The sequence below is a fragment of the Ascaphus truei genome, chromosome 11 (genome assembly GCF_040206685.1).
Source record: "Ascaphus truei isolate aAscTru1 chromosome 11, aAscTru1.hap1, whole genome shotgun sequence".
Lineage (NCBI taxonomy): Eukaryota > Metazoa > Chordata > Amphibia > Anura > Ascaphidae > Ascaphus > Ascaphus truei.
Genome location: NC_134493.1, coordinates 56735159 through 56758842, shown reverse-complemented (window position 1 = coordinate 56758842; position 23684 = coordinate 56735159). Strand labels below are relative to the sequence as shown.

General features: G+C 49.8%; 1 protein-coding gene across 2 annotated transcripts in view; it reads left to right on the top strand.

Moving 5' to 3' along the window:
* The window catches only part of PRSS8 (serine protease 8), a 50984-nt gene that overhangs the window by 5655 nt on the left and 21645 nt on the right, over nucleotides 1–23684 (top strand). For both annotated transcript variants that reach the window (XM_075566534.1, XM_075566535.1), the window contains one exon: nucleotides 16352–16375. In XM_075566534.1, the coding sequence (XP_075422649.1) occupies nucleotides 16352–16375 (24 nt within the window). The remainder of the gene's footprint in view (nucleotides 1–16351; nucleotides 16376–23684) is intronic.

Here is a 23684-nt window from a genome sequence, read left to right as displayed (position 1 = left end):
GTCTCTCCTGTCTCTCTTGTCTGTCCTGTCTCTCCTGTCTGTCCTGTCTGTCCTGTCTCTCTTGTCTCTCTTGTCTCTCTTGTCTCTCCTGTCTCTCCTGTCTCTCCTGTCTCTCCTGTCTCTCCTGTCTCTCCTGTCTCTCCTGTCTCTCCTGTCTCTCCTGTCTCTCCTGTCTCCCCTGTCTCCCCTGTCTCCCCTGTCTCCCCTGTCTCCCCTGTCTCCCCTGTCTCCCCTGTCTGCCCTGTCTGCCCTGTCTGCCCTGTCTGCCTGTCTCTTCTGTCTCTCCTGTCCTGTCTGCCCTGTCTGCCCTGTCTGCCTGTCTCTCTGTCTCTTCTGTCTTTCCTGTCTCTTCTGTCTGTCCTGTCTCTTCTGTCTGTCCTGTCTCTCTCTCTCTGTCCTGTCTCTCTGTCTGTCCTGTCTCTCTGTCTGTCCTGTCTCTCTGTCTCTTCTGTCTGTCCTGTCTCTCTGTCTCTTCTGTCTGTCCTGTCTCTCTGTCTCTTCTGTCTGTCCTGTCTCTCTGTCTCTTCTGTCTGTCCTGTCTCTCTGTCTCTTCTGTCTGTCCTGTCTCTTCTGTCTGTCCTGTCTCTTCTGTCTGTCCTGTCTCTTCTCTCTGTCCTGTCTCTTCTCTCTGTCCTGTCTCTTCTCTCTGTCCTGTCTCTTCTCTCTGTCCTGTCTCTTCTCTCTGTCCTGTCTCTTCTCTCTGTCCTGTCTCTTCTCTCTGTCCTGTCTGTCCTGTCTCTCTGTCTCTTCTCTCTGTCCTGTCTCTCCTCTCTGTCCTGTCTCTCCTCTCTGTCCTGTCTCTTCTCTCTGTCCTGTCTCTTCTCTCTGTCCTGTCTCTCCTCTCTGTCCTGTCTCTTCTCTCTGTCCTGTCTCTCTGCTCTCTGTCCTGTCTCTTCTCTCTGTCCTGTCTCTTCTCTCTGTCCTGTCTCTCTGTCTGTCCTGTCTCTCTGTCTCTTCTCTCTGTCCTGTCTCTTCTCTCTGTCCTGTCTCTTCTCTCTGTCCTGTCTCTTCTCTCTGTCCTGTCTCTCCTCTCTGTCCTGTCTCTTCTCTCTGTCCTGACTCTTCTCTCTGTCCTGTCTCTGCTCTCTGTCCTGTCTCTCCTCTCTGTCCTGTCTCTTCTCTCTGTCCTGTCTCTTCTCTCTGTCCTGTCTCTTCTCTCTGTCCTGACTCTTCTCTCTGTCCTGTCTCTTCTCTCTGTCCTGTCTCTTCTCTCTGTCCTGTCTCTTCTCTCTGTCCTGTCTCTTCTCTCTGTCCTGTCTCTTCTCTCTGTCCTGTCTCTTCTCTCTGTCCTGTCTCTTCTCTCTGTCCTGTCTCTCCTCTCTGTCCTGTCTCTTCTCTCTGTCCTGTCTCTTCTCTCTGTCCTGTTTCTTCTCTCTGTCCTGTCTCTCCTCTCTGTCCTGTCTCTCCTCTCTGTCCTGTCTCTTCTCTCTGTCCTGTCTCTTCTCTCTGTCCTGTCTCTTCTCTCTGTCCTGTCTCTTCTCTCTGTCCTGTCTCTTCTCTCTGTCCTGTCTCTTCTCTCTGTCCTGTCTCTTCTCTCTGTCCTGTCTCTCTGTCTCTTCTCTCTGTCCTGTCTCTTCTCTCTGTCCTGTCTCTTCTCTCTGTCCTGTCTCTCCTCTCTGTCCTGTCTCTTCTCTCTGTCCTGTCTCTTCTCTCTGTCCTGTCTGTCCTGTCTCTCTGTCTCTTCTCTCTGTCCTGTCTCTCCTCTCTGTCCTGTCTCTTCTCTCTGTCCTGTCTCTGCTCTCTGTCCTGTCTCTGCTCTCTGTCCTGTCTCTTCTCTCTGTCCTGTCTCTTCTCTCTGTCCTGTCTCTTCTCTGTCCTGTCTCTTCTCTCTGTCCTGTCTCTCTGTCTCTTCTCTCTGTCCTGTCTCTCCTCTCTGTCCTGTCTCTTCTCTCTGTCCTGTCTCTTCTCTCTGTCCTGTCTCTGCTCTCTGTCCTGTCTCTGCTCTCTGTCCTGTCTCTTCTCTGTCCTGTCTCTTCTCTCTGTCCTGTCTCTCTGTCTCTTCTCTCTGTCCTGTCTCTCCTCTCTGTCCTGTCTCTTCTCTGTCCTGTCTCTTCTCTCTGTCCTGTCTCTCTGTCTCTTCTCTCTGTCCTGTCTCTCCTCTCTGTCCTGTCTCTTCTCTCTGTCCTGTCTCTTCTCTCTGTCCTGTCTCTTCTCTCTGTCCTGTCTCTCTGTCTCTTCTCTCTGTCCTGTCTCTTCTCTCTGTCCTGTCTCTTCTCTCTGTCCTGTCTCTCCTCTCTGTCCTGTCTCTTCTCTCTGTCCTGTCTCTCCTCTCTGTCCTGTCTCTTCTCTCTGTCCTGTCTCTCCTCTCTGTCCTGTCTCTTCTCTCTGTCCTGTCTCTTCTCTCTGTCCTGTCTGTCCTGTCTCTCTGTCTCTTCTCTCTGTCCTGTCTCTCCTCTCTGTCCTGTCTCTTCTCTCTGTCCTGTCTCTGCTCTCTGTCCTGTCTCTGCTCTCTGTCCTGTCTCTTCTCTCTGTCCTGTCTCTTCTCTCTGTCCTGTCTCTTCTCTGTCCTGTCTCTTCTCTCTGTCCTGTCTCTCTGTCTCTTCTCTCTGTCCTGTCTCTCCTCTCTGTCCTGTCTCTTCTCTCTGTCCTGTCTCTTCTCTCTGTCCTGTCTCTGCTCTCTGTCCTGTCTCTGCTCTCTGTCCTGTCTCTTCTCTGTCCTGTCTCTTCTCTCTGTCCTGTCTCTCTGTCTCTTCTCTCTGTCCTGTCTCTCCTCTCTGTCCTGTCTCTTCTCTGTCCTGTCTCTTCTCTCTGTCCTGTCTCTCTGTCTCTTCTCTCTGTCCTGTCTCTCCTCTCTGTCCTGTCTCTTCTCTCTGTCCTGTCTCTTCTCTCTGTCCTGTCTCTTCTCTGTCCTGTCTCTTCTCTCTGTCCTGTCTCTCTGTCTCTTCTCTCTGTCCTGTCTCTCCTCTCTGTCCTGTCTCTTCTCTCTGTCCTGACTCTTCTCTCTGTCCTGTCTCTGCTCTCTGTCCTGTCTCTGCTCTCTGTCCTGTCTCTTCTCTCTGTCCTGTCTCTTCTCTCTGTCCTGTCTCTTCTCTCTGTCCTGTCTCTTCTCTCTGTCCTGTCTCTTCTCTCTGTCCTGTCTCTGCTCTCTGTCCTGTCTCTTCTCTCTGTCCTGTCTCTTCTCTCTGTCCTGTCTCTCCTCTCTGTCCTGTCTCTTCTCTCTGTCCTGTCTCTTCTCTCTGTCCTGTTTCTTCTCTCTGTCCTGTCTCTCCTCTCTGTCCTGTCTCTCCTCTCTGTCCTGTCTCTTCTCTCTGTCCTGTCTCTTCTCTCTGTCCTGTCTCTTCTCTCTGTCCTGTCTCTTCTCTCTGTCCTGTCTCTTCTCTCTGTCCTGTCTCTTCTCTCTGTCCTGTCTCTTCTCTCTGTCCTGTCTCTTCTCTCTGTCCTGTCTCTCTGTCTCTTCTCTCTGTCCTGTCTCTTCTCTCTGTCCTGTCTCTTCTCTCTGTCCTGTCTCTCCTCTCTGTCCTGTCTCTTCTCTCTGTCCTGTCTCTCCTCTCTGTCCTGTCTCTTCTCTCTGTCCTGTCTCTCCTCTCTGTCCTGTCTCTTCTCTCTGTCCTGTCTCTTCTCTCTGTCCTGTCTGTCCTGTCTCTCTGTCTCTTCTCTCTGTCCTGTCTCTCCTCTCTGTCCTGTCTCTTCTCTCTGTCCTGTCTCTGCTCTCTGTCCTGTCTCTGCTCTCTGTCCTGTCTCTTCTCTCTGTCCTGTCTCTTCTCTCTGTCCTGTCTCTTCTCTGTCCTGTCTCTTCTCTCTGTCCTGTCTCTCTGTCTCTTCTCTCTGTCCTGTCTCTCCTCTCTGTCCTGTCTCTTCTCTCTGTCCTGTCTCTTCTCTCTGTCCTGTCTCTGCTCTCTGTCCTGTCTCTGCTCTCTGTCCTGTCTCTTCTCTGTCCTGTCTCTTCTCTCTGTCCTGTCTCTCTGTCTCTTCTCTCTGTCCTGTCTCTCCTCTCTGTCCTGTCTCTTCTCTGTCCTGTCTCTTCTCTCTGTCCTGTCTCTCTGTCTCTTCTCTCTGTCCTGTCTCTCCTCTCTGTCCTGTCTCTTCTCTCTGTCCTGTCTCTTCTCTCTGTCCTGTCTCTTCTCTCTGTCCTGTCTCTTCTCTCTGTCCTGTCTCTCTGTCTCTTCTCTCTGTCCTGTCTCTTCTCTCTGTCCTGTCTCTTCTCTCTGTCCTGTCTCTCCTCTCTGTCCTGTCTCTTCTCTCTGTCCTGTCTCTCCTCTCTGTCCTGTCTCTTCTCTCTGTCCTGTCTCTCCTCTCTGTCCTGTCTCTTCTCTCTGTCCTGTCTCTTCTCTCTGTCCTGTCTGTCCTGTCTCTCTGTCTCTTCTCTCTGTCCTGTCTCTCCTCTCTGTCCTGTCTCTTCTCTCTGTCCTGTCTCTGCTCTCTGTCCTGTCTCTGCTCTCTGTCCTGTCTCTTCTCTCTGTCCTGTCTCTTCTCTCTGTCCTGTCTCTTCTCTGTCCTGTCTCTTCTCTCTGTCCTGTCTCTCTGTCTCTTCTCTCTGTCCTGTCTCTCCTCTCTGTCCTGTCTCTTCTCTCTGTCCTGTCTCTTCTCTCTGTCCTGTCTCTGCTCTCTGTCCTGTCTCTGCTCTCTGTCCTGTCTCTTCTCTGTCCTGTCTCTTCTCTCTGTCCTGTCTCTCTGTCTCTTCTCTCTGTCCTGTCTCTCCTCTCTGTCCTGTCTCTTCTCTGTCCTGTCTCTTCTCTCTGTCCTGTCTCTCTGTCTCTTCTCTCTGTCCTGTCTCTCCTCTCTGTCCTGTCTCTTCTCTCTGTCCTGTCTCTTCTCTCTGTCCTGTCTCTTCTCTGTCCTGTCTCTTCTCTCTGTCCTGTCTCTCTGTCTCTTCTCTCTGTCCTGTCTCTCCTCTCTGTCCTGTCTCTTCTCTCTGTCCTGACTCTTCTCTCTGTCCTGTCTCTGCTCTCTGTCCTGTCTCTGCTCTCTGTCCTGTCTCTTCTCTCTGTCCTGTCTCTTCTCTCTGTCCTGTCTCTTCTCTCTGTCCTGTCTCTTCTCTCTGTCCTGTCTCTTCTCTCTGTCCTGTCTCTGCTCTCTGTCCTGTCTCTTCTCTCTGTCCTGTCTCTTCTCTCTGTCCTGTCTCTCCTCTCTGTCCTGTCTCTTCTCTCTGTCCTGTCTCTTCTCTCTGTCCTGTCTCTGCTCTCTGTCCTGTCTCTGCTCTCTGTCCTGTCTCTTCTCTCTGTCCTGTCTCTTCTCTCTGTCCTGTCTCTCTGTCTCTTCTCTCTGTCCTGTCTCTTCTCTCTGTCCTGTCTCTCTGTCTCTTCTCTCTGTCCTGTCTCTCCTCTCTGTCCTGTCTCTTCTCTCTGTCCTGTCTCTTCTCTCTGTCCTGTCTCTTCTCTCTGTCCTGTCTCTTCTCTCTGTCCTGTCTCTTCTCTCTGTCCTGTCTCTTCTCTCTGTCCTGTCTCTCCTGTATGTATCCCCCATAAAGCCCAGACTTCCGATATTACTGTGTGTGTGTCTAAGGCCCGGGCCATAGAGGGGTGGGGAGTTCGGAACCGCGCTGACGCTGAGGCTCACCTGCTGAAATCTGCGCGATTTCATGCCCATGCAGGCGAGCCAGCGGGCGCGATCGGGAGGCGGGCCAGTGACGTCGCTGGCCAATCGCCCGCGACGCACCGACGTCAACGTCATGGCGCCGACATCACGGCGCCGTGACGTTGACGCGGAGGCGCCGATTGGATGTTTTCAGCCGACAGCGCTCTGAAAAACAGCTTGGCTGTCGGCTGAAAAATCCAGCGCCTCAGCACGCCTGCGGACGCTCGCGTGAGCCCCCTCTCAAGACATCCTCATGGAGGATGCAGTGGCTCAGCGCGTAGCGTCCGCACAGCTCAGCGCGGCCTGTCGTTCTATGGACTCGGCCTTAGTTTACACGTGTGTGTGTGTGTGTGTGTCCTTGAGATTTTGGCCGGTGGTTAAAGGGTATGGGATGCTGGCATTAGGGGTCAGCCACGACAGATGGCTGGAGGTGCCCTTAACCCCTTCGCTGCCGATCATTCCCGGCAGTGACGGGGTTACAGTTTGTAGAGTATTTGCCCAGCCTGGCTCCCCAGCTGCCACATTCGGTCTGCAGGCGCTGGCAGGGTTAACGGCGCCTCTCTGAGCCGGAACGGGCAGATCCGGGCAGCCGCCGGCGTCGCCGCCTCCATGGGACTTTGCATTTTAATGGCCGGCCATAATAGAGATGGCCAGAGGGCAGAAATAAGGTGCACGGGCTGAGAGGGCGGGGGCTTCTGGGTAACGTTCACCCATTGGCGTGGCCTCTCCTCCCGAGGCTGCTAGATGGCGTCTATAGTGATAATGAGACGGCTGTGTCTGCTTCTCCCACATACAGTAGGGTGCAGCTTCCTATTGGACCGTGTGACGAGAGAGGTTTAAATCTCCATTTTGTTTCCCCTAGCGGGGTTGGCGCCTGTATAACGTTTTACATCAAAGTATCTCAGGGGCCAGGGGTCCCCAGAGCTAAACTATACACTGTTTCACTCCAGAGACCACTGCGCCCCACTTAATGTAAATGTAACGGATTTTCTGGCCTAGCCTGACCCACCCAATCTCACATTGGCCACTGTGGTCTAACCAGTCCCCATTACATGGTCGTGTCTGGTGGTGCACCTGTTGGCCACAGGACTCCTGAGTCTCCCGCATGATGTTGTGTGGGGATTGCCAACCCAGACAGGCAGCTGAGGTAGTGTGTGCGAGTCCTACCTATATCCAGTGCAGAGCCTCCACCTCATCAGGATCTCTGCGTCCGCAAGGAGATGGTTCTGATGAGGAACTCCTTCTTGGTGGTGCCTTCCACTGGAGAGTAACTTCACACTCACACAGTGGGGTTGTCTTTGAACAGGGCATCTTTATTGGTATGGTGGTATGGGCCAGCTGCCCCTCACAGCTAGCAGCTTAGCCGCTCATTCCTTTGCTGCACTCCATCTGGAAGGTTCCTCCTTCTCCTAATGGAGTTGCTTTCCACCTCTCCCCTCAGGGAGATTCACCAGCTTCTCTGTCTCTCTGCTCAGAGCTGCACAGACTCACAGCTCTGCATCAGACCACTGCAACAATGTTGCAGACCTCCACATGCCTCTTACTGAACAGAGGCAGCCCAACAACAGGAACTCAACTCTAACTTTAGGCAGTTCTGTGTCTTATATCACCTAGGAACAGGCACATCTCTGATGTCACTAACCGTGGACACACAGCATGTTGTCTCTTCCTTTGGGACATATGACACCTCACCAGGGTTTGAGGGCAAACCTCCATGATGACTACTGGCAATCCTGCATACTTACCAGGTTTACTGCCAGCATGAGAAAGAGATATGTACACCAATTTTACACTTGGCTACATAAACAAGGGGGATAAAGAGAAAAGTGTGTGTGCGCGTGTGTGAGTGTGCGTTTTTTTTTCTGGAAGGCCATCAATAATTTGAGCCCCGCACCCATCAGGAACCTTCCATTATCGAAAACAATGTGTTTTTTGTCCGACGTTCTGCCGTAGCCAACACATTCAATGGATACTGTGTGTGGGGGGGGGGGGGGGAGGTTGCTAATCGCTTATTATCAAGACACAAAGCTGATGTTAATATGGAAGCCCAGACTGAGCCTTCCCCCTCTCTCCTATCCGTCCCCCCCTCTCTCCTATCCGTCCCCCCCTCTCTCCTATCCATCCCCCCCTCTCTCCTATCTGTCCCCCCCCTCTCTCCTATCCGTCCCCCCCTCTCTCCTATCCGTCCCCCCCCTCTCTCCTATCCGTCCCCCCCTCTCCTATCCGTCCCCCCCTCTCTCCTATCCGTCCCCCCTCTCCTATCCGTCCCCCCTCTCCTATCCGTCCCCCCCTCTCTCCTATCCGTCCCCCCCCTCTCTCCTATCCGTCCCCCCCCTCTCTCCTATCCGTCCCCCCCTCTCTCCTATCCGTCCCCCCCTCTCTCCTATCTGTCCCCCCCTCTCTCCTATCCGTCCCCCCCCTCTCTCCTATCCGTCCCCCCCTCTCTCCTATCCGTCCCCCCCCTCTCTCCTATCCGTCCCCCCCTCTCTCCTATCCGTCCCCCCCCTCTCTCCTATCCGTCCCCCCCTCTCTCCTATCCGTCCCCCCCCTCTCTCCTATCCGTCCCCCCCTCTCTCCTATCCGCCCCCCCCCCTCTCTCCTATCCGTCCCCCCCTCTCTCCTATCCGTCCCCCTCCTATCCGTCCCCCTCTCTCCCCTCCTATCCGTCCCCCCCCTCTCCCCTCCTCACTGCTCAGGAATTCCATGTTATTCCGTGTCTGAAGAAGTGACGGTACAGGAGCTCCACAAACTAACGCTGAGCAATTAATGCGGACCTGACAAATGCCTACGTCCCCGCCATTGCTAAACCCATCGCCTCCGTAGCCCACTCCAGTATGTCTTCCGGCAAATCCCGAAGGCCTGAAAACCGCCAGAATATCCCTGTCTTCAAAAGTGGCGACACAGACATCGTGGGAACCTCCGTTCATTCCCAGCGACGCCGCTTCCATAACCAGTCAACATCTCTAAATAACGAGCCTCGTAAAAATGTGCACGAAGCCCGATGTGCCGCCGGGGACTGCGCAATATTCCCAGACTGGGCAAAGGCTTTTGATTTGGGGATCATGTTAAACAAGATCCAGTGGTCTCGTATTGGACAACATGCTGTAAACTGGATCAACACCAACCTGTCCCCCTCTGCACATGTATACTGATACTACCCTATATACGCGCAGTCCCAGCCCCTCAGCACATGTATACTGATACTACCCTATATACGCGCAGCCCCAGCCTCTCTGCACATGTATACAGATACTACCCTACATACACGCAGCCCCAGCCTCTCTGCACATGTATACTGATACTACCCTATATACGCGCAGTCCCAGCCTCTCTGCACATGTATACAGATACTACCCTATATACACGCAGCCCCAGCCTCTCTGCCCATGTATACTGATACTACCCTATATACGCGCAGTCCCAGCCTCTCTGCACATGTATACCGATACTACCCTATATATGCGCAGCCCCAGCCTCTCTGCACATGTATACAGATACTACCCTATATACGCGCAGTCCCAGCCTCTCTGCACATGTATACTGATACTATCCTATATACACGCAGTCCCAGCCTCTCAGCACATGTATACTGATACTACCCTATATACACGCAGTCCCAGCCTCTCTGCCCATGTATACCGATACTACCCTATATACGTGCAGCCCCAGCCTCTCTGCACATGTATACTGATACTACCCTATATACACGCAGTCCTAGCCTCTCTGCACATGTATACTGATACTAGCCTATATATGTGCAGCCCCAGCCTCTCTGCACATGTATACTGATACTACCCTATATACGCGCAGTCCCAGCCTCTCTGCACATGTATACTGATACTATCCTATATACACGCAGTCCCAGCCTCTCTGCACATGTATGCTGATACTATCCTATATACACGCAGTTCCAGCCTCTCTGCCCATGTATACTGATACTACCATATATACACGCAGTCCCAGCCTCTCTGCACATGTATACTGATACTACCCTATATACACGCAGTCCCAGCCTCTCTGCACATGTATACTGATACTATCCTATATACACGCAGTCCCAGCCTCTCTGCCCATGTATACTGATACTACCCTATATACACGCAGCCCCAGCCTCTCTGCACATGTATACTGATACTACCCTATATACACGCAGTCCCAGCCTCTCTGCACATGTATACTGATACTACCCTATATACACGCAGTCCCAGCCTCTCTGCACATGTATACTGATACTATCCTATATACATGCAGTCCCAGCCTCTCTGCCCATGTATACTGATACTACCCTATATACACGTAGCCCCAGCCTCTCTGCACATATATACTGATACTACCCTATATACACGCAGCCCCAGCCTCTCTGCACATGTATACTGATACTACCCTATGTACGCGCAGTCCCAGCCTCTCTGCACATGTATGCTGATACTACCCTATATACACGTAGCCCCAGCCTCTCTGCCCATGTATACTGATACTATCCTATATACACGCAGTCCCAGCCTCTCTGCACATATATACTGATACTACCCTATATACACGCAGTCCCAGCCTCTCTGCACATGTATACTGATACTACCCTATATACACGCAGTCCCAGCCTCTCTGCACATGTATACTGATACTATCCTATATACACGCAGTCCCAGCCTCTCTGCCCATGTATACTGATACTACCCTATATACACGCAGTCCCAGCCTCTCTGCACATGTATACTGATACTACCCTATATACGCACAGTCCCAGCCTCTCTGCCCATGTATACTGCTACTACCCTATATACACGCAGTCCCAGCCTCTCTGCACATGTATACTGATACTACCCTATATACACGCAGTCCCAGCCTCTCTGCACATGTATACTGATACTACCCTATATACGCGCAGTCCCAGCCTCTTTGCCCATGTATACTGATACTACCCTATATACGCGCAGTCCCAGCCTCTTTGCACATGTATACTGATACTATCCTATATACACGCAGTCCCAGCCTCTCTGCCCATGTATACTGATACTACCCTATATACACACGCAGCCCCAGCCTCTCTGCACATGTATACTGATACTACCCTATATTCACGCAGTCCCAGCCTCTCTGCACATGTATACTGATACTACCCTATATACACGCAGCCCCAGCCTCTCTGCACATGTATACTGATACTACCCTATGTACGCGCAGTCCCAGCCTCTCTGCACATGTATGCTGATACTACCCTATATACACGTAGCCCCAGCCTCTCTGCACATATATGCTGATACTACCCTATATACACGCAGCCCCAGCCTCTCTGCACATGTATACTGATACTACCCTATATACGCACAGTCCCAGCCTCTCTGCCCATGTATACTGATACTACCCTATATACACGCAGCCCCAGCCTCTCTGCACATATATACTGATACTACCCTATATACACGCAGTCCCAGCCTCTCTGCAATCTGATTTTCTTTAACATTGAAAAACTGTATTACCCAAAACAAACTAGTTTTTAAACATGGACAAAGCCGTAACTGGGGTTTTTGACCAAGGGCACAATTTGTAAGCTTTCCGTGACAGAGCTAGTGATTGGAACCAGCACTAATCTCGCCCCGTTACTAGCTTCACAGCTGCAGACCAAGCAATGTCCTACGTGGGTTTTTAAAATAAATCAGTTCTGTACTATGAGAAAATACTTGTAGCACTTTTATTTACTTTTTTTTTTTTAAATGGCTCAAAATGTCATTTTTTTATGTTTTACAATGTAACAAGCATTTTTTTGTTTCTATAGCAACTATTTAAAAAACAAACACCCCCTTCCTCTTCTGAAATAGACTCTGGCACACCCCTTTTTGAGCCCTGCCCTCTCTCTAGCAGTGCACCAATTGTATCTAGTGGCTGCCTGGTCACATGATCTTCCCCACAGAACTTTGCATCTTTGGTCCTCTTCTGCTGCACTGGCAGCCGAACCCCCGAGCTGAATCTTCATCGATTGATCACAGGAGAACGGATCGATCGGCAACTTAGCTAATTCCTTATAGTGTGGATTGTATTGGTGCGCATATTAAAGGGGCAAATACATTTTTTTAAATGTAACCGTCGGCTTGGACGGCTGATATAAATATCTGGGAATGTACCTTGACTCCCATTTAACGTTTGGGTTGCATATTGATACCCTGACATCCAAAATCTATTCCAATCTAGGTGTACTTTCTGGGAATAAATCCTCCCCAAACCCACTGGTCAGAAAGCGCATCGCACAGCAGGTGCTGATGCCAGTGACTGACTGTGGGGGCACGGCACTGCACCCCAAACCCCCCTCGCAGACGCCCATTCTCTCCAGCTTAACATGCGTTTGTCTTCCTGTGTACCTTCCACACCCAGCACTGTGATAAGCTGTCGGAGATAAGCTGCCTGGAGTGCAGACACAATGCATCTTCCCTGTCTTACCCTCAATTGCTTTCTGGACAAGTTACCCAATTATCTGAGTCGTTTCCTCGCCCCCTCTGCGCACCGCGCTGATCTCCGCACATCCGCCTCCAGGAACCTACTTATGGATCCAAGGTTCAATAATCTGGTGCCTCCTTGTACCAATCGTCTTGCTGCTGGAACAATTTACCGGAGTCCCTCAAATCTGTTTCCTGAGCCACTGATTGAGCCACCTGTGCTGAAGCAGGGAGCCACTAATTGAGCCAACTGTGCTGAAGCAGGGATATCCTGAAAACCTGACCTTCGTTTTGCCAATTACTGTGATTCCCAATCACAGTAACTTAGTACAGTTCTCTGTGTATAGTACTGGCAGTATTAATACTTTGATATCTTACCTGATTCAAGTGAGATTACCTTCTGCATCTCTATTTAGAATATACAAACGTATGACCCTCACACACTGCATTAAATGAATTGACTCCATAACATATTGAGCACTATAGGCACCAAACTCTGTCTTCTTCTACTCTATCGCCCATAGTCTGGCAACATGAAGGGTTAATACTTAGCCCCTCCCCACCGCTTGGGGATAGTATGAAGACCTCCATTGTGTAGTAGGGCGAAACGCGCATCGGAACTCAAGCTGACATTCAGAGTGACGCCCCCCACCCCTCTGACAGCCCAGCCGAGACCCTGCCACGTCCCGAGGGAAGACCACACTCTCCCAGATCTATCATTAAGTAAAAAATGAATAGCAATTGTATTGGCTGCAACCACTGTTTATCTCAGTGCTTTTCCACCATTTTTTTTGGTTAAGGAACCCTACAATTAAACTGTGAAATTCTGCGTAACCCCAACCCTCTCTAATAGCGCGTCTGAGATCAGATGCATTGTAAGGAACCCCAAACCTCTAATAGCACGTCTGAAATCAGATGCATTGTAAGGAACCCCAACCCTCTCTAATAGCGCGTCTGAGATCAGATGCATTGTAAGGAACCCCAACCCTCTCTAATAGCGCGTCTGAGATCAGATGCATTGTAAGGAACCCCAACCCTCTCTAATAGCGCGTCTGAGATCAGATGCATTGTAAGGAACCCCAACCCTCTCTAATAGCGCGTCTGAGATCAGATGCATTGTAAGGAACCCCAACCCTCTCTAATAGCGCGTCTGAGATAAGATGCATTGTAAGGAACCCCAACCCTCTCTAATAGCGCGTCTGAGATCAGATGCATTGTAAATTATTTTATATTTGGTATCATTTTCAAATGACCTGAAGATTGCAGGGACCCCTTTAGGGAAACCCGGGGAACTCCTGTTGGAAAACACTGATCTAGCTAAAAAGAGTTGGAATTCTGAATAGGGCTCATATCTGCTATATCTCATCCTCTCGGTCTTCTGTTTCTACCAGAATAGGGCTCTGTTTATCCTACCAAGGAAGTACTTTTGTGTACACAGACACACACACAGACACACACACACACAGACACACACACACACAGACACACACACACACAGACACACACACACACAGACACACACACACACAGACACACACACACACACAGACACACAGACACACACACACACAGACACACACACACACAGACACACACAGACACACACAGACACACACAGACACACACAGACACACACAGACACACACAGACACACACAGACACACACAGACACACACAGACACACAGACACACAGACACTGACTATAATATATCTTTACTTAACGGGTGAAATAGTATTGCTTGTGGGTCATTAAATCGGCAGAACGTGTGCAATCTGATGTAGGTTTTGTTGTTTTTAAATAAATCGGTTCTGTAGTATTGGATAATAGTGACTTTTTATATTCAACTCTTAATGTGATTTGTAATTAACGCATCCTTTGATTTCTATATCAGGTTTTAAAGCGGCAACACTTCGTTCCAACTTTTTATAATGTATTTTTGTATTTTTTTTTTAACTTTAATTGTATATGAAAGCGTGCGGCAATGACATTCTCACCTACGCTGGCAATCATTTGCTGCTCCTGTTATAAATCTGTCACAATCCTGATTGTGTGACTAACATAATGGCTGCTTCAGTCAGTGTAACTCAGCAGCTACAATGTATCCTGATATTACTAAGGTAACATTATCTATTGTTAGAATTTGCAGCTCAAACTGCTGGGAACATTAGCAGCAAATGATCCCAAACAGGAAAGTGTTGCACAGACCTTGCACTGCTGGGGAGGTGGGATAAACCTGCTATAGAAATCACAGGACGCTCAGTGTATTAAAACTAATTGAAAATGGCATTAAGAGTTTATTATTATTATTATTATTATTATTATTATTATTATTATTATGTTATACTAGAGAACTGATTAATTAAAAAAACCTATAAGATTCTCCCAAACTCTGCCCTTGTTTGTAGACTCTTGTGTCTTTACTCACTGAGCCGCTGCTTCTCCCTTTTTAGTGTGTGTGTGTGTGTGTGTGTGTGTGTGTGTGTGTGTGTGTGTGTGTGTGTGTGTGTGTGTGTGTGTGTGTGTGTGTGTGTGTGTGCGTGTGCGTGTGTATGTATGTTAAAATATACATTACATTACCCAAAACCACAGTCCAGTGTACATAAGGAAACCGCACGTTGCAGGGAATAAATGCAAACCTGTGTATTGTGCAAAATGTTTCGGTCCCCTGAAATGGGATCATCCACGGGGGGGAGAGGGGGACGGGGGGAGAGGGGGACGGGACGGGGGGGGGGAGAGGGGGACGGGACGGGGGGGGGGGAGAGGGGGACGGGGGGGGGGGAGAGGGGGACGGGGGGGGAGAGGGGCACGGGGGGGGGGACGGGGGGAGGGGGGAACGGGACGGGGGGAGAGGGGGACGGGACGGGGGGAGGGGGGGATGGGGGGAGAGGGGGACGGGGGGGGTGATTATATTATAATATGTTTCTCTTAATAAATATGGTTGTAGAAATCCAGGTTTCCAGGGAGTGGCCACCAACAGGTCCGGTTTTAAGGATCTCCCAGCTTCAGCGCAGGTTGCTGTCAACGCCTGAGCCACTGATTGAGCCGCCTGTACTGAATGAAGCGGGGATATCCTGAAGGCCTGCTGGTGCCCTTGAGGCCTGGTGTTGCCCCAGCGCTGGTGCCCTTGAGGCCTGGTGTTGCCCCAGCGCTGGTGCCCTTGAGGCCTGGTGTTGCCCCAGCGCTGGTGCCCTTGAGGCCTGGTGTTGCCCCAGCGCTGGTGCCCTTGAGGCCTGATGTTGCCCCAGCGCTGGTGCCCTTGAGGCCTGGCGTTGCCCCAGCGCTGGTGCCCTGGAGGCCTGGCGTTGCCCCAGCGCTGGTGCCCTGGAGCCTGGCGTTGCCCCAGCGCTGGTGCCCTGGAGCCTGGCGTTGCCCCAGCGCTGGTGCCCTTGAGGCCTGGTGTTGCCCCAGCGCTGGTGCCCTTGAGGCCTGGTGTTGCCCCAGCGCTGGTGCCCTTGAGGCCTGGTGTTGCCCCAGCGCTGGTGCCCTTGAGGCCTGGTGTTGCCCCAGCGCTGGTGCCCTTGAGGCCTGGTGTTGCCCCAGCGCTGGTGCCCTTGAGGCCTGGCGTTGCCCCAGCGCTGGTGCCCTTGAGGCCTGGCGTTGCCCCAGCGCTGGTGCCCTTGAGGCCTGGCGTTGCCCCAGCGCTGGTGCCCTTGAGGCCTGGTGTTGCCCCAGCGCTGGTGCCCTTGAGGCCTGGCGTTGCCCCAGCGCTGGTGCCCTTGAGGCCTGGTGTTGCCCCAGCGCTGGTGCCCTTGAGGCCTGGCGTTGCCCCAGCGCTGGCGCCCTGGAGGCCTGGCGTTGCCCCAGCGCTGGTGCCCTTGAGGCCTGGTGTTGCCCCAGCGCTGGTGCCCTTGAGGCCTGGTGTTGCCCCAGCGCTGGTGCCCTTGAGGCCTGCCGTTGCCCCAGCGCTGGAATATTCCGGTACTTTGGTGCGGGCAGTGAGGGCCTGTCAGTCCCCTCAATCTCAGGCTGATTTATTAGTCTGTTTTTTATTACACGATGCTACGTCTGATATTATAATATAAATTGTGTGCGCGTTGGGATACTGAACACGAGGATCCTGTTTGATCATTGAAGGGTTAAGAGATGTTTGTTTTTTTACCTTGGGCGGTTTCTTAATGATCCCGGAACGGGCAAAGTTCACTTGGAAGCGACACTGTGTAACCCCTTAATTCCCGGGCCGAGGTTTCACTCAGCTGCATATTTGTGTTGTGTACAGAGTAGTATCTGTGTATAGTACGCAGAGCAATGTGTCCGCACTGTGGGAACATTCTGCACAGAGTTTTATAATGGGATTCGTGTTCTGCAAACATCGGTTTTATTGTCTGACTACATATTAAGGTTTTCTTATCTTCCCGGAGTTTCCTGCCAATAACTTCCTGTTCCATTTCTATTTCTTTTTTACAGTTGTTCATCTTGCATCATGTCAAGGTAAGTTTTTATGTGTGTGTGTGTGTTTTTATTATAGGAAATACTCCACAATCTTTCATAGTGTAACGTGTATTAAAATGGTGGCATATAAAGATAAGTATTGCCGGTACAACCCCCCCTCCCCCCAAATAAAAATGGGCTTCTTGCAAGAGGACCAGGGACTCCTCTTAAGTAGCTTGGAGACCCTGTTGCCCGGCGCCCGAAGTAATACAGGAAGTAATACAGTGAGAGTTACCTCTCGTTCTCACGCATGTCCTGGGCACAGAGTTATAACGTGTGTTACAGGCAGTAATACAGTGAGAGTTACCTCTCGTTCTCACGCATGTCCTGGGCACAGAGATATAACGTGTTACAGGCAGTAATACAGTGAGAGTTACCTCTCGTTCTCACGCATGTCCTGGGCACAGAGTTATAACGTGTGTTACAGGCAGTAATACAGTGAGAGTTACCTCTCGTTCTCACGCATGTCCTGGGCACAGAGATATAACGTGTTACAGGCAGTAATACAGTGAGAGTTACCTCTCGTTCTCACGCATGTTCTGGGCACAGAGTTATAACGTGTGTTACAGGCAGTAATACAGTGAGAGTTACCTCTCGTTCTCACGCATGTCCTGGGCACAGAGTTATAACATGTGTTACAGGCAGTAATACAGTGAGAGTTACCTCTCGCTCTCACGCATGTCCCGGGCACAGAGTTATAACGTGTTACAGGCAGTAATACAGTGAGAGTTACCTCTCGTTCTCACGCATGTCTGGGCACAGAGTTATAACGTGTGTTACAGGCAGTAATACAGTGAGAGTTACCTCTCGTTCTCACGCATGTCCTGGGCACAGAGTTATAACGTGTGTTACAGGCAGTAATACAGTGAGAGTTACCTCTCGTTCTCACGCATGTCCTGGGCACAGAGATATAACGTGTTACAGGCAGTAATACAGTGAGAGTTACCTCTCGTTCTCACACATGTCCTGGGCACAGAGTTATAACGTGTGTTACAGGCAGTAATACAGTGAGAGTTACCTCTCGTTCTCACGCATGTTCTGGGCACAGAGTTATAACGTGTGTTACAGGCAGTAATACAGTGAGAGTTACCTCTCGTTCTCACGCATGTCCTGGGCACAGAGTTATAACATGTGTTACAGGCAGTAATACAGTGAGAGTTACCTCTCGCTCTCACGCATGTCCCGGGCACAGAGTTATAACGTGTTACAGGCAGTAATACAGTGAGAGTTACCTCCCGTTCTCCCGCATGTCCTGGGCACAGAGTTATAACGTGTTACAGGCAGTAATACAGTGAGAGTTACCTCTCGTTCTCACGCATGTCCTGGGCACAGAGATATAACGTGTTACAGGCAGTAATACAGTGAGAGTTACCTCTCGTTCTCACGCATGTTCTGGGCACAGAGTTATAACGTGTGTTACAGGCAGTAATACAGTGAGAGTTACCTCTCGTTCTCACGCATGTCCTGGGCACAGAGTTATAACATGTGTTACAGGCAGTAATACAGTGAGAGTTACCTCTCGCTCTCACGCATGTCCCGGGCACAGAGTTATAACGTGTTACAGGCAGTAATACAGTGAGAGTTACCTCTCGTTCTCACGCATGTCTGGGCACAGAGTTATAACGTGTGTTACAGGCAGTAATACAGTGAGAGTTACCTCTCGTTCTCACGCATGTCCTGGGCACAGAGTTATAACGTGTGTTACAGGCAGTAATACAGTGAGAGTTACCTCTCGTTCTCACGCATGTCCTGGGCACAGAGATATAACGTGTTACAGGCAGTAATACAGTGAGAGTTACCTCTCGTTCTCACACATGTCCTGGGCACAGAGTTATAACGTGTGTTACAGGCAGTAATACAGTGAGAGTTACCTCTCGTTCTCACGCATGTTCTGGGCACAGAGTTATAACGTGTGTTACAGGCAGTAATACAGTGAGAGTTACCTCTCGTTCTCACGCATGTCCTGGGCACAGAGTTATAACATGTGTTACAGGCAGTAATACAGTGAGAGTTACCTCTCGCTCTCACGCATGTCCCGGGCACAGAGTTATAACGTGTTACAGGCAGTAATACAGTGAGAGTTACCTCCCGTTCTCACGCATGTCCTGGGCACAGAGTTATAACGTGTTACAGGCAGTAATACAGTGAGAGTTACCTCTCGTTCTCACGCATGTCCTGGGCACAGAGTTATAACGTGTTACAGGCAGTAATACAGTGAGAGTTACCTCTCGTTCTCACGCATGTCCTGGGCACAGAGTTATAACATGTTACAGGCAGTAATACAGTGAGAGTTACCTCTCGTTCTCACGCATGTCCTGGGCACAGAGTTATAACATGTGTTACAGGCAGTAATACAGTGAGAGTTACCTCTCGTTCTCACGCATGTCCTGGGCACAGAGTTATAACATGTGTTACAGGCAGTAATACAGTGAGAGTTACCTCTCGTTCTCACGCATGTCCTGGGCACAGAGTTATAACGTGTTACAGGCAGTAATACAGTGAGAGTTACCTCTCGTTCTCACGCATGTCCTGGGCACAGAGTTATAACATGTGTTACAGGCAGTAATACAGTGAGAGTTACCTCTCGCTCTCACGTGTGTCCTGGGCACAGGGTTATAACGTGTTACAGGCAGTAATACGGTGAGAGTTACCTCCCGTTCTCACGCATGTCCTGGGCACAGAGTTATAACGTGTTACAGGCAGTAATACGGTGAGAGTTACCTCTCGTTCTCACGCATGTCCTGGGCACAGAGTTATAACGTGTTACAGGCAGTAATACAGTGAGAGTTACCTCTCGTTCTCACGCATGTCCTGGGCACAGAGTTATAACATGTGTTACAGGCAGTAATACAGTGAGAGTTACCTCTTGTTCTCACGCATGTCCTGGGCACAGAGATATAACATGTTACAGGCAGTAATACAGTGAGAGTTACCTCTCGTTCTCACGCATGTCCTGGGCACAGAGTTATAACGTGTGTTACAGGCAGTAAAAAAGTGAGTTACCTCTCGTTCTCACGTATGTCCTGGGCACAGAGTTATAACGTGTTACAGGCAGTAATACAGTGAGAGTTACCTCTCGTTCTCACGCATGTCCTGGGCACAGAGTTATAACATGTGTTACAGGCAGTAATACAGTGAGAGTTACCTGTCGTTCTCACGCATGTCCTGGGCACAGAGTTATAACGTGTGTTACAGGCAGTAATACAGTGAGAGTTACCTCTCGTTCTCACGCATGTCCTGGGCACAGAGATATAACGTGTTACAGGCAGTAATACAGTGAGAGTTACCTCTCGTTCTCACGCATGTCCTGGGCACAGAGTTATAACATGTTTTACAGGCAGTAATACAGTGAGAGTTACCTCTCGTTCTCACGCATGTCCTGGGCACAGAGTTATAACGTGTGTTACAGGCAGTAAAAAAGTGAGAGTTACCTCTCGTTCTCACGCATGTCCTGGGCACAGAGTTATAACGTGTTACAGGCAGTAATACAGTGAGAGTTACCTCTCGTTCTCACGCATGTCGTGGGCACAGAGTTATAACGTGTTACAGGCAGTAATACAGTGAGAGTTACCTCTCGTTCTCACGCATGTCCTGGGCACAGAGTTATAACATGTGTTACAGGCAGTAATACAGTGAGAGTTACCTGTCGTTCTCACGCATGTCCTGGGCACAGAGTTATAACGTGTGTTACAGGCAGTAATACAGTGAGAGTTACCTCTCGTTCTCACGCATGTCCTGGGCACAGAGTTATAACATGTGTTACAGGCAGTAATACAGTGAGAGTTACCTCTCGTTCTCACGCATGTCCTGGGCACAGAGTTATAACGTGTGTTACAGGCAGTAATACAGTGAGAGTTACCTGTCGTTCTCACGCATGTCCTGGGCACAGAGTTATAACGTGTGTTACAGGCAGTAATACAGTGAGAGTTACCTCTCGTTCTCACGCATGTCCTGGGCACAGAGTTATAACATGTGTTACAGGCAGTAATACAGTGAGAGTTACCTCTCGTTCTCACGCATGTCCTGGGCACAGAGATATAACATGTTACAGGCAGTAATACAGTGAGAGTTACCTCTCGTTCTCACGCATGTCCTGGGCACAGAGTTATAACGTGTGTTACAGGCAGTAAAAAAGTGAGAGTTACCTCTCGTTCTCACGTATGTCCTGGGCACAGAGTTATAACGTGTTACAGGCAGTAATACAGTGAGAGTTACCTCTCGTTCTCACGCATGTCCTGGGCACAGAGTTATAACGTGTTACAGGCAGTAATACAGTGAGAGTTACCTCTCGTTCTCACGCATGTCCTGGGCACAGAGTTATAACATGTGTTACAGGCAGTAATACAGTGAGAGTTACCTGTCGTTCTCACGCATGTCTTGGGCACAGAGTTATAACGTGTGTTACAGGCAGTAATACAGTGAGAGTTACCTCTCGTTCTCACGCATGTCCTGGGCACAGAGTTATAACATGTGTTACAGGCAGTAATACAGTGAGAGTTACCTCTCGTTCTCACGCATGTCCTGGGCACAGAGTTATAACATGTGTTACAGGCAGTAATACAGTGAGAGTTACCTGTCGTTCTCACGCATGTCCTGGGCACAGAGTTATAACGTGTGTTACAGGCAGTAATACAGTGAGAGTTACCTCTCGTTCTCACGCATGTCCTGGGCACAGAGTTATAACATGTGTTACAGGCAGTAATACAGTGAGAGTTACCTGTCGTTCTCACGCATGTCCTGGGCACAGAGTTATAACGTGTGTTACAGGCAGTAAAAAAGTGAGAGTTACCTCTCGTTCTCACGTATGTCCTGGGCACAGAGTTATAACGTGTTACAGGCAGTAATACAGTGAGAGTTACCTCTCGTTCTCACGCATGTCCTGGGCACAGAGTTATAACATGTGTTACAGGCAGTAATACAGTGAGAGTTACCTCTCGTTCTCACGCATGTCCTGGGCACAGAGATATAACATGTTACAGGCAGTAATACAGTGAGAGTTACCTCTCGTTCTCACGTATGTCCTGGGCACAGAGTTATAACGTGTTACAGGCAGTAATACAGTGAGAGTTACCTCTCGTTCTCACGCATGTCCTGGGCACAGAGTTATAACGTGTTACAGGCAGTAATACAGTGAGAGTTACCTCTCGCTCTCACGCATGTCCTGGGCACAGAGTTATAACATGTGTTACAGGCAGTAATACAGTGAGAGTTACCTGTCGTTCTCACGCATGTCCTGGGCACAGAGTTATAACGTGTGTTACAGGCAGTAATACAGTGAGAGTTACCTCTCGTTCTCACGCATGTCCTGGGCACAGAGTTATAACATGTGTTACAGGCAGTAATACAGTGAGAGTTACCTCTCGTTCTCACGCATGTCCTGGGCACAGAGTTATAACGTGTGTTACAGGCAGTAATACAGTGAGAGTTACCTGTCGTTCTCACGCATGTCCTGGGCACAGAGTTATAACGTGTGTTACAGGCAGTAATACAGTGAGAGTTACCTCTCGTTCTCACGCATGTCCTGGGCACAGAGATATAACGTGTTACAGGCAGTAATACAGTGAGAGTTACCTCTCGTTCTCACGCATGTCCTGGGCACAGAGTTATAACATGTTTTACAGGCAGTAATACAGTGAGAGTTACCTCTCGTTCTCACGCATGTCCTGGGCACAGAGTTATAACGTGTGTTACAGGCAGTAAAAAAGTGAGAGTTACCTCTCGTTCTCACGCATGTCCTGGGCACAGAGTTATAACGTGTTACAGGCAGTAATACAGTGAGAGTTACCTCTCGTTCTCACGCATGTCCTGGGCACAGAGTTATAACATGTGTTACAGGCAGTAATACAGTGAGAGTTACCTCTCGTTCTCACGCATGTCCTGGGCACAGAGTTATAACGTGTGTTACAGGCAGTAATACAGTGAGAGTTACCTGTCGTTCTCACGCATGTCCTGGGCACAGAGTTATAACGTGTGTTACAGGCAGTAATACAGTGAGAGTTACCTCTCGTTCTCACGCATGTCCTGGGCACAGAGTTATAACGTGTGTTACAGGCAGTAATACAGTGAGAGTTACCTCTCGTTCTCACGCATGTCCTGGGCACAGAGTTATAACGTGTGTTACAGGCAGTAATACAGTGAGATTTACCTCTCGTTCTCACGCATGTCCTGGGCACAGAGTTATAACGTGTGTTACAGGCAGTAATACAGTGAGAGTTACCTCTCGTTCTCACGCATGTCCTGGGCACAGAGTTATAACGTGTTACAGGCAGTAATACAGTGAGAGTTACCTCTCGTTCTCACGCATGTCCTGGGCACAGAGTTATAACATGTGTTACAGGCAGTAATACAGTGAGAGTTACCTGTCGTTCTCACGCATGTCCTGGGCACAGAGTTATAACGTGTGTTACAGGCAGTAATACAGTGAGAGTTACCTCTCGTTCTCACGCATGTCCTGGGCACAGAGTTATAACATGTGTTACAGGCAGTAATACAGTGAGAGTTACCTCTCGTTCTCACGCATGTCCTGGGCACAGAGTTATAACGTGTGTTACAGGCAGTAATACAGTGAGAGTTACCTGTCGTTCTCACGCATGTCCTGGGCACAGAGTTATAACGTGTGTTACAGGCAGTAATACAGTGAGAGTTACCTCTCGTTCTCACGCATGTCCTGGGCACAGAGTTATAACATGTGTTACAGGCAGTAATACAGTGAGAGTTACCTCTCGTTCTCACGCATGTCCTGGGCACAGAGTTATAACATGTTACAGGCAGTAATACAGTGAGAGTTACCGCTCGTTCTCACGCATGTCCTGGGCACAGAGTTATAACATGTGTTACAGGCAGTAATACAGTGAGAGTTACCTCTCGTTCTCACGCATGTCCTGGACACAGAGTTATAACATGTGTTACAGGCAGTAATACACTGAGAGTTACCTCTCGTTCTCACGCATGTCCTGGGTACAGAGTTATAACGTGTTACAGGCAGTAATACAGTGAGAGTTACCTCTCGTTCTCACGCATGTCCTGGGCACAGAGTTATAACGTGTGTTACAGGCAGTAATACAGTGAGAGTTACCTCTCGTTCTCACGCATGTCCTGGGCACAGAGTTATAACGTGTGTTACAGGCAGTAATACAGTGAGAGTTACCTCTCGTTCTCACGCATGTCCTGGGCACAGAGTTATAACGTGTGTTACAGGCAGTAATACAGTGAGAGTTACCTCTCGTTCTCACGCATGTCCTGGGCACAGAGATATAACGTGTGTTACAGGCAGTAATACAGTGAGAGTTACCTCTCGTTCTCACGCATG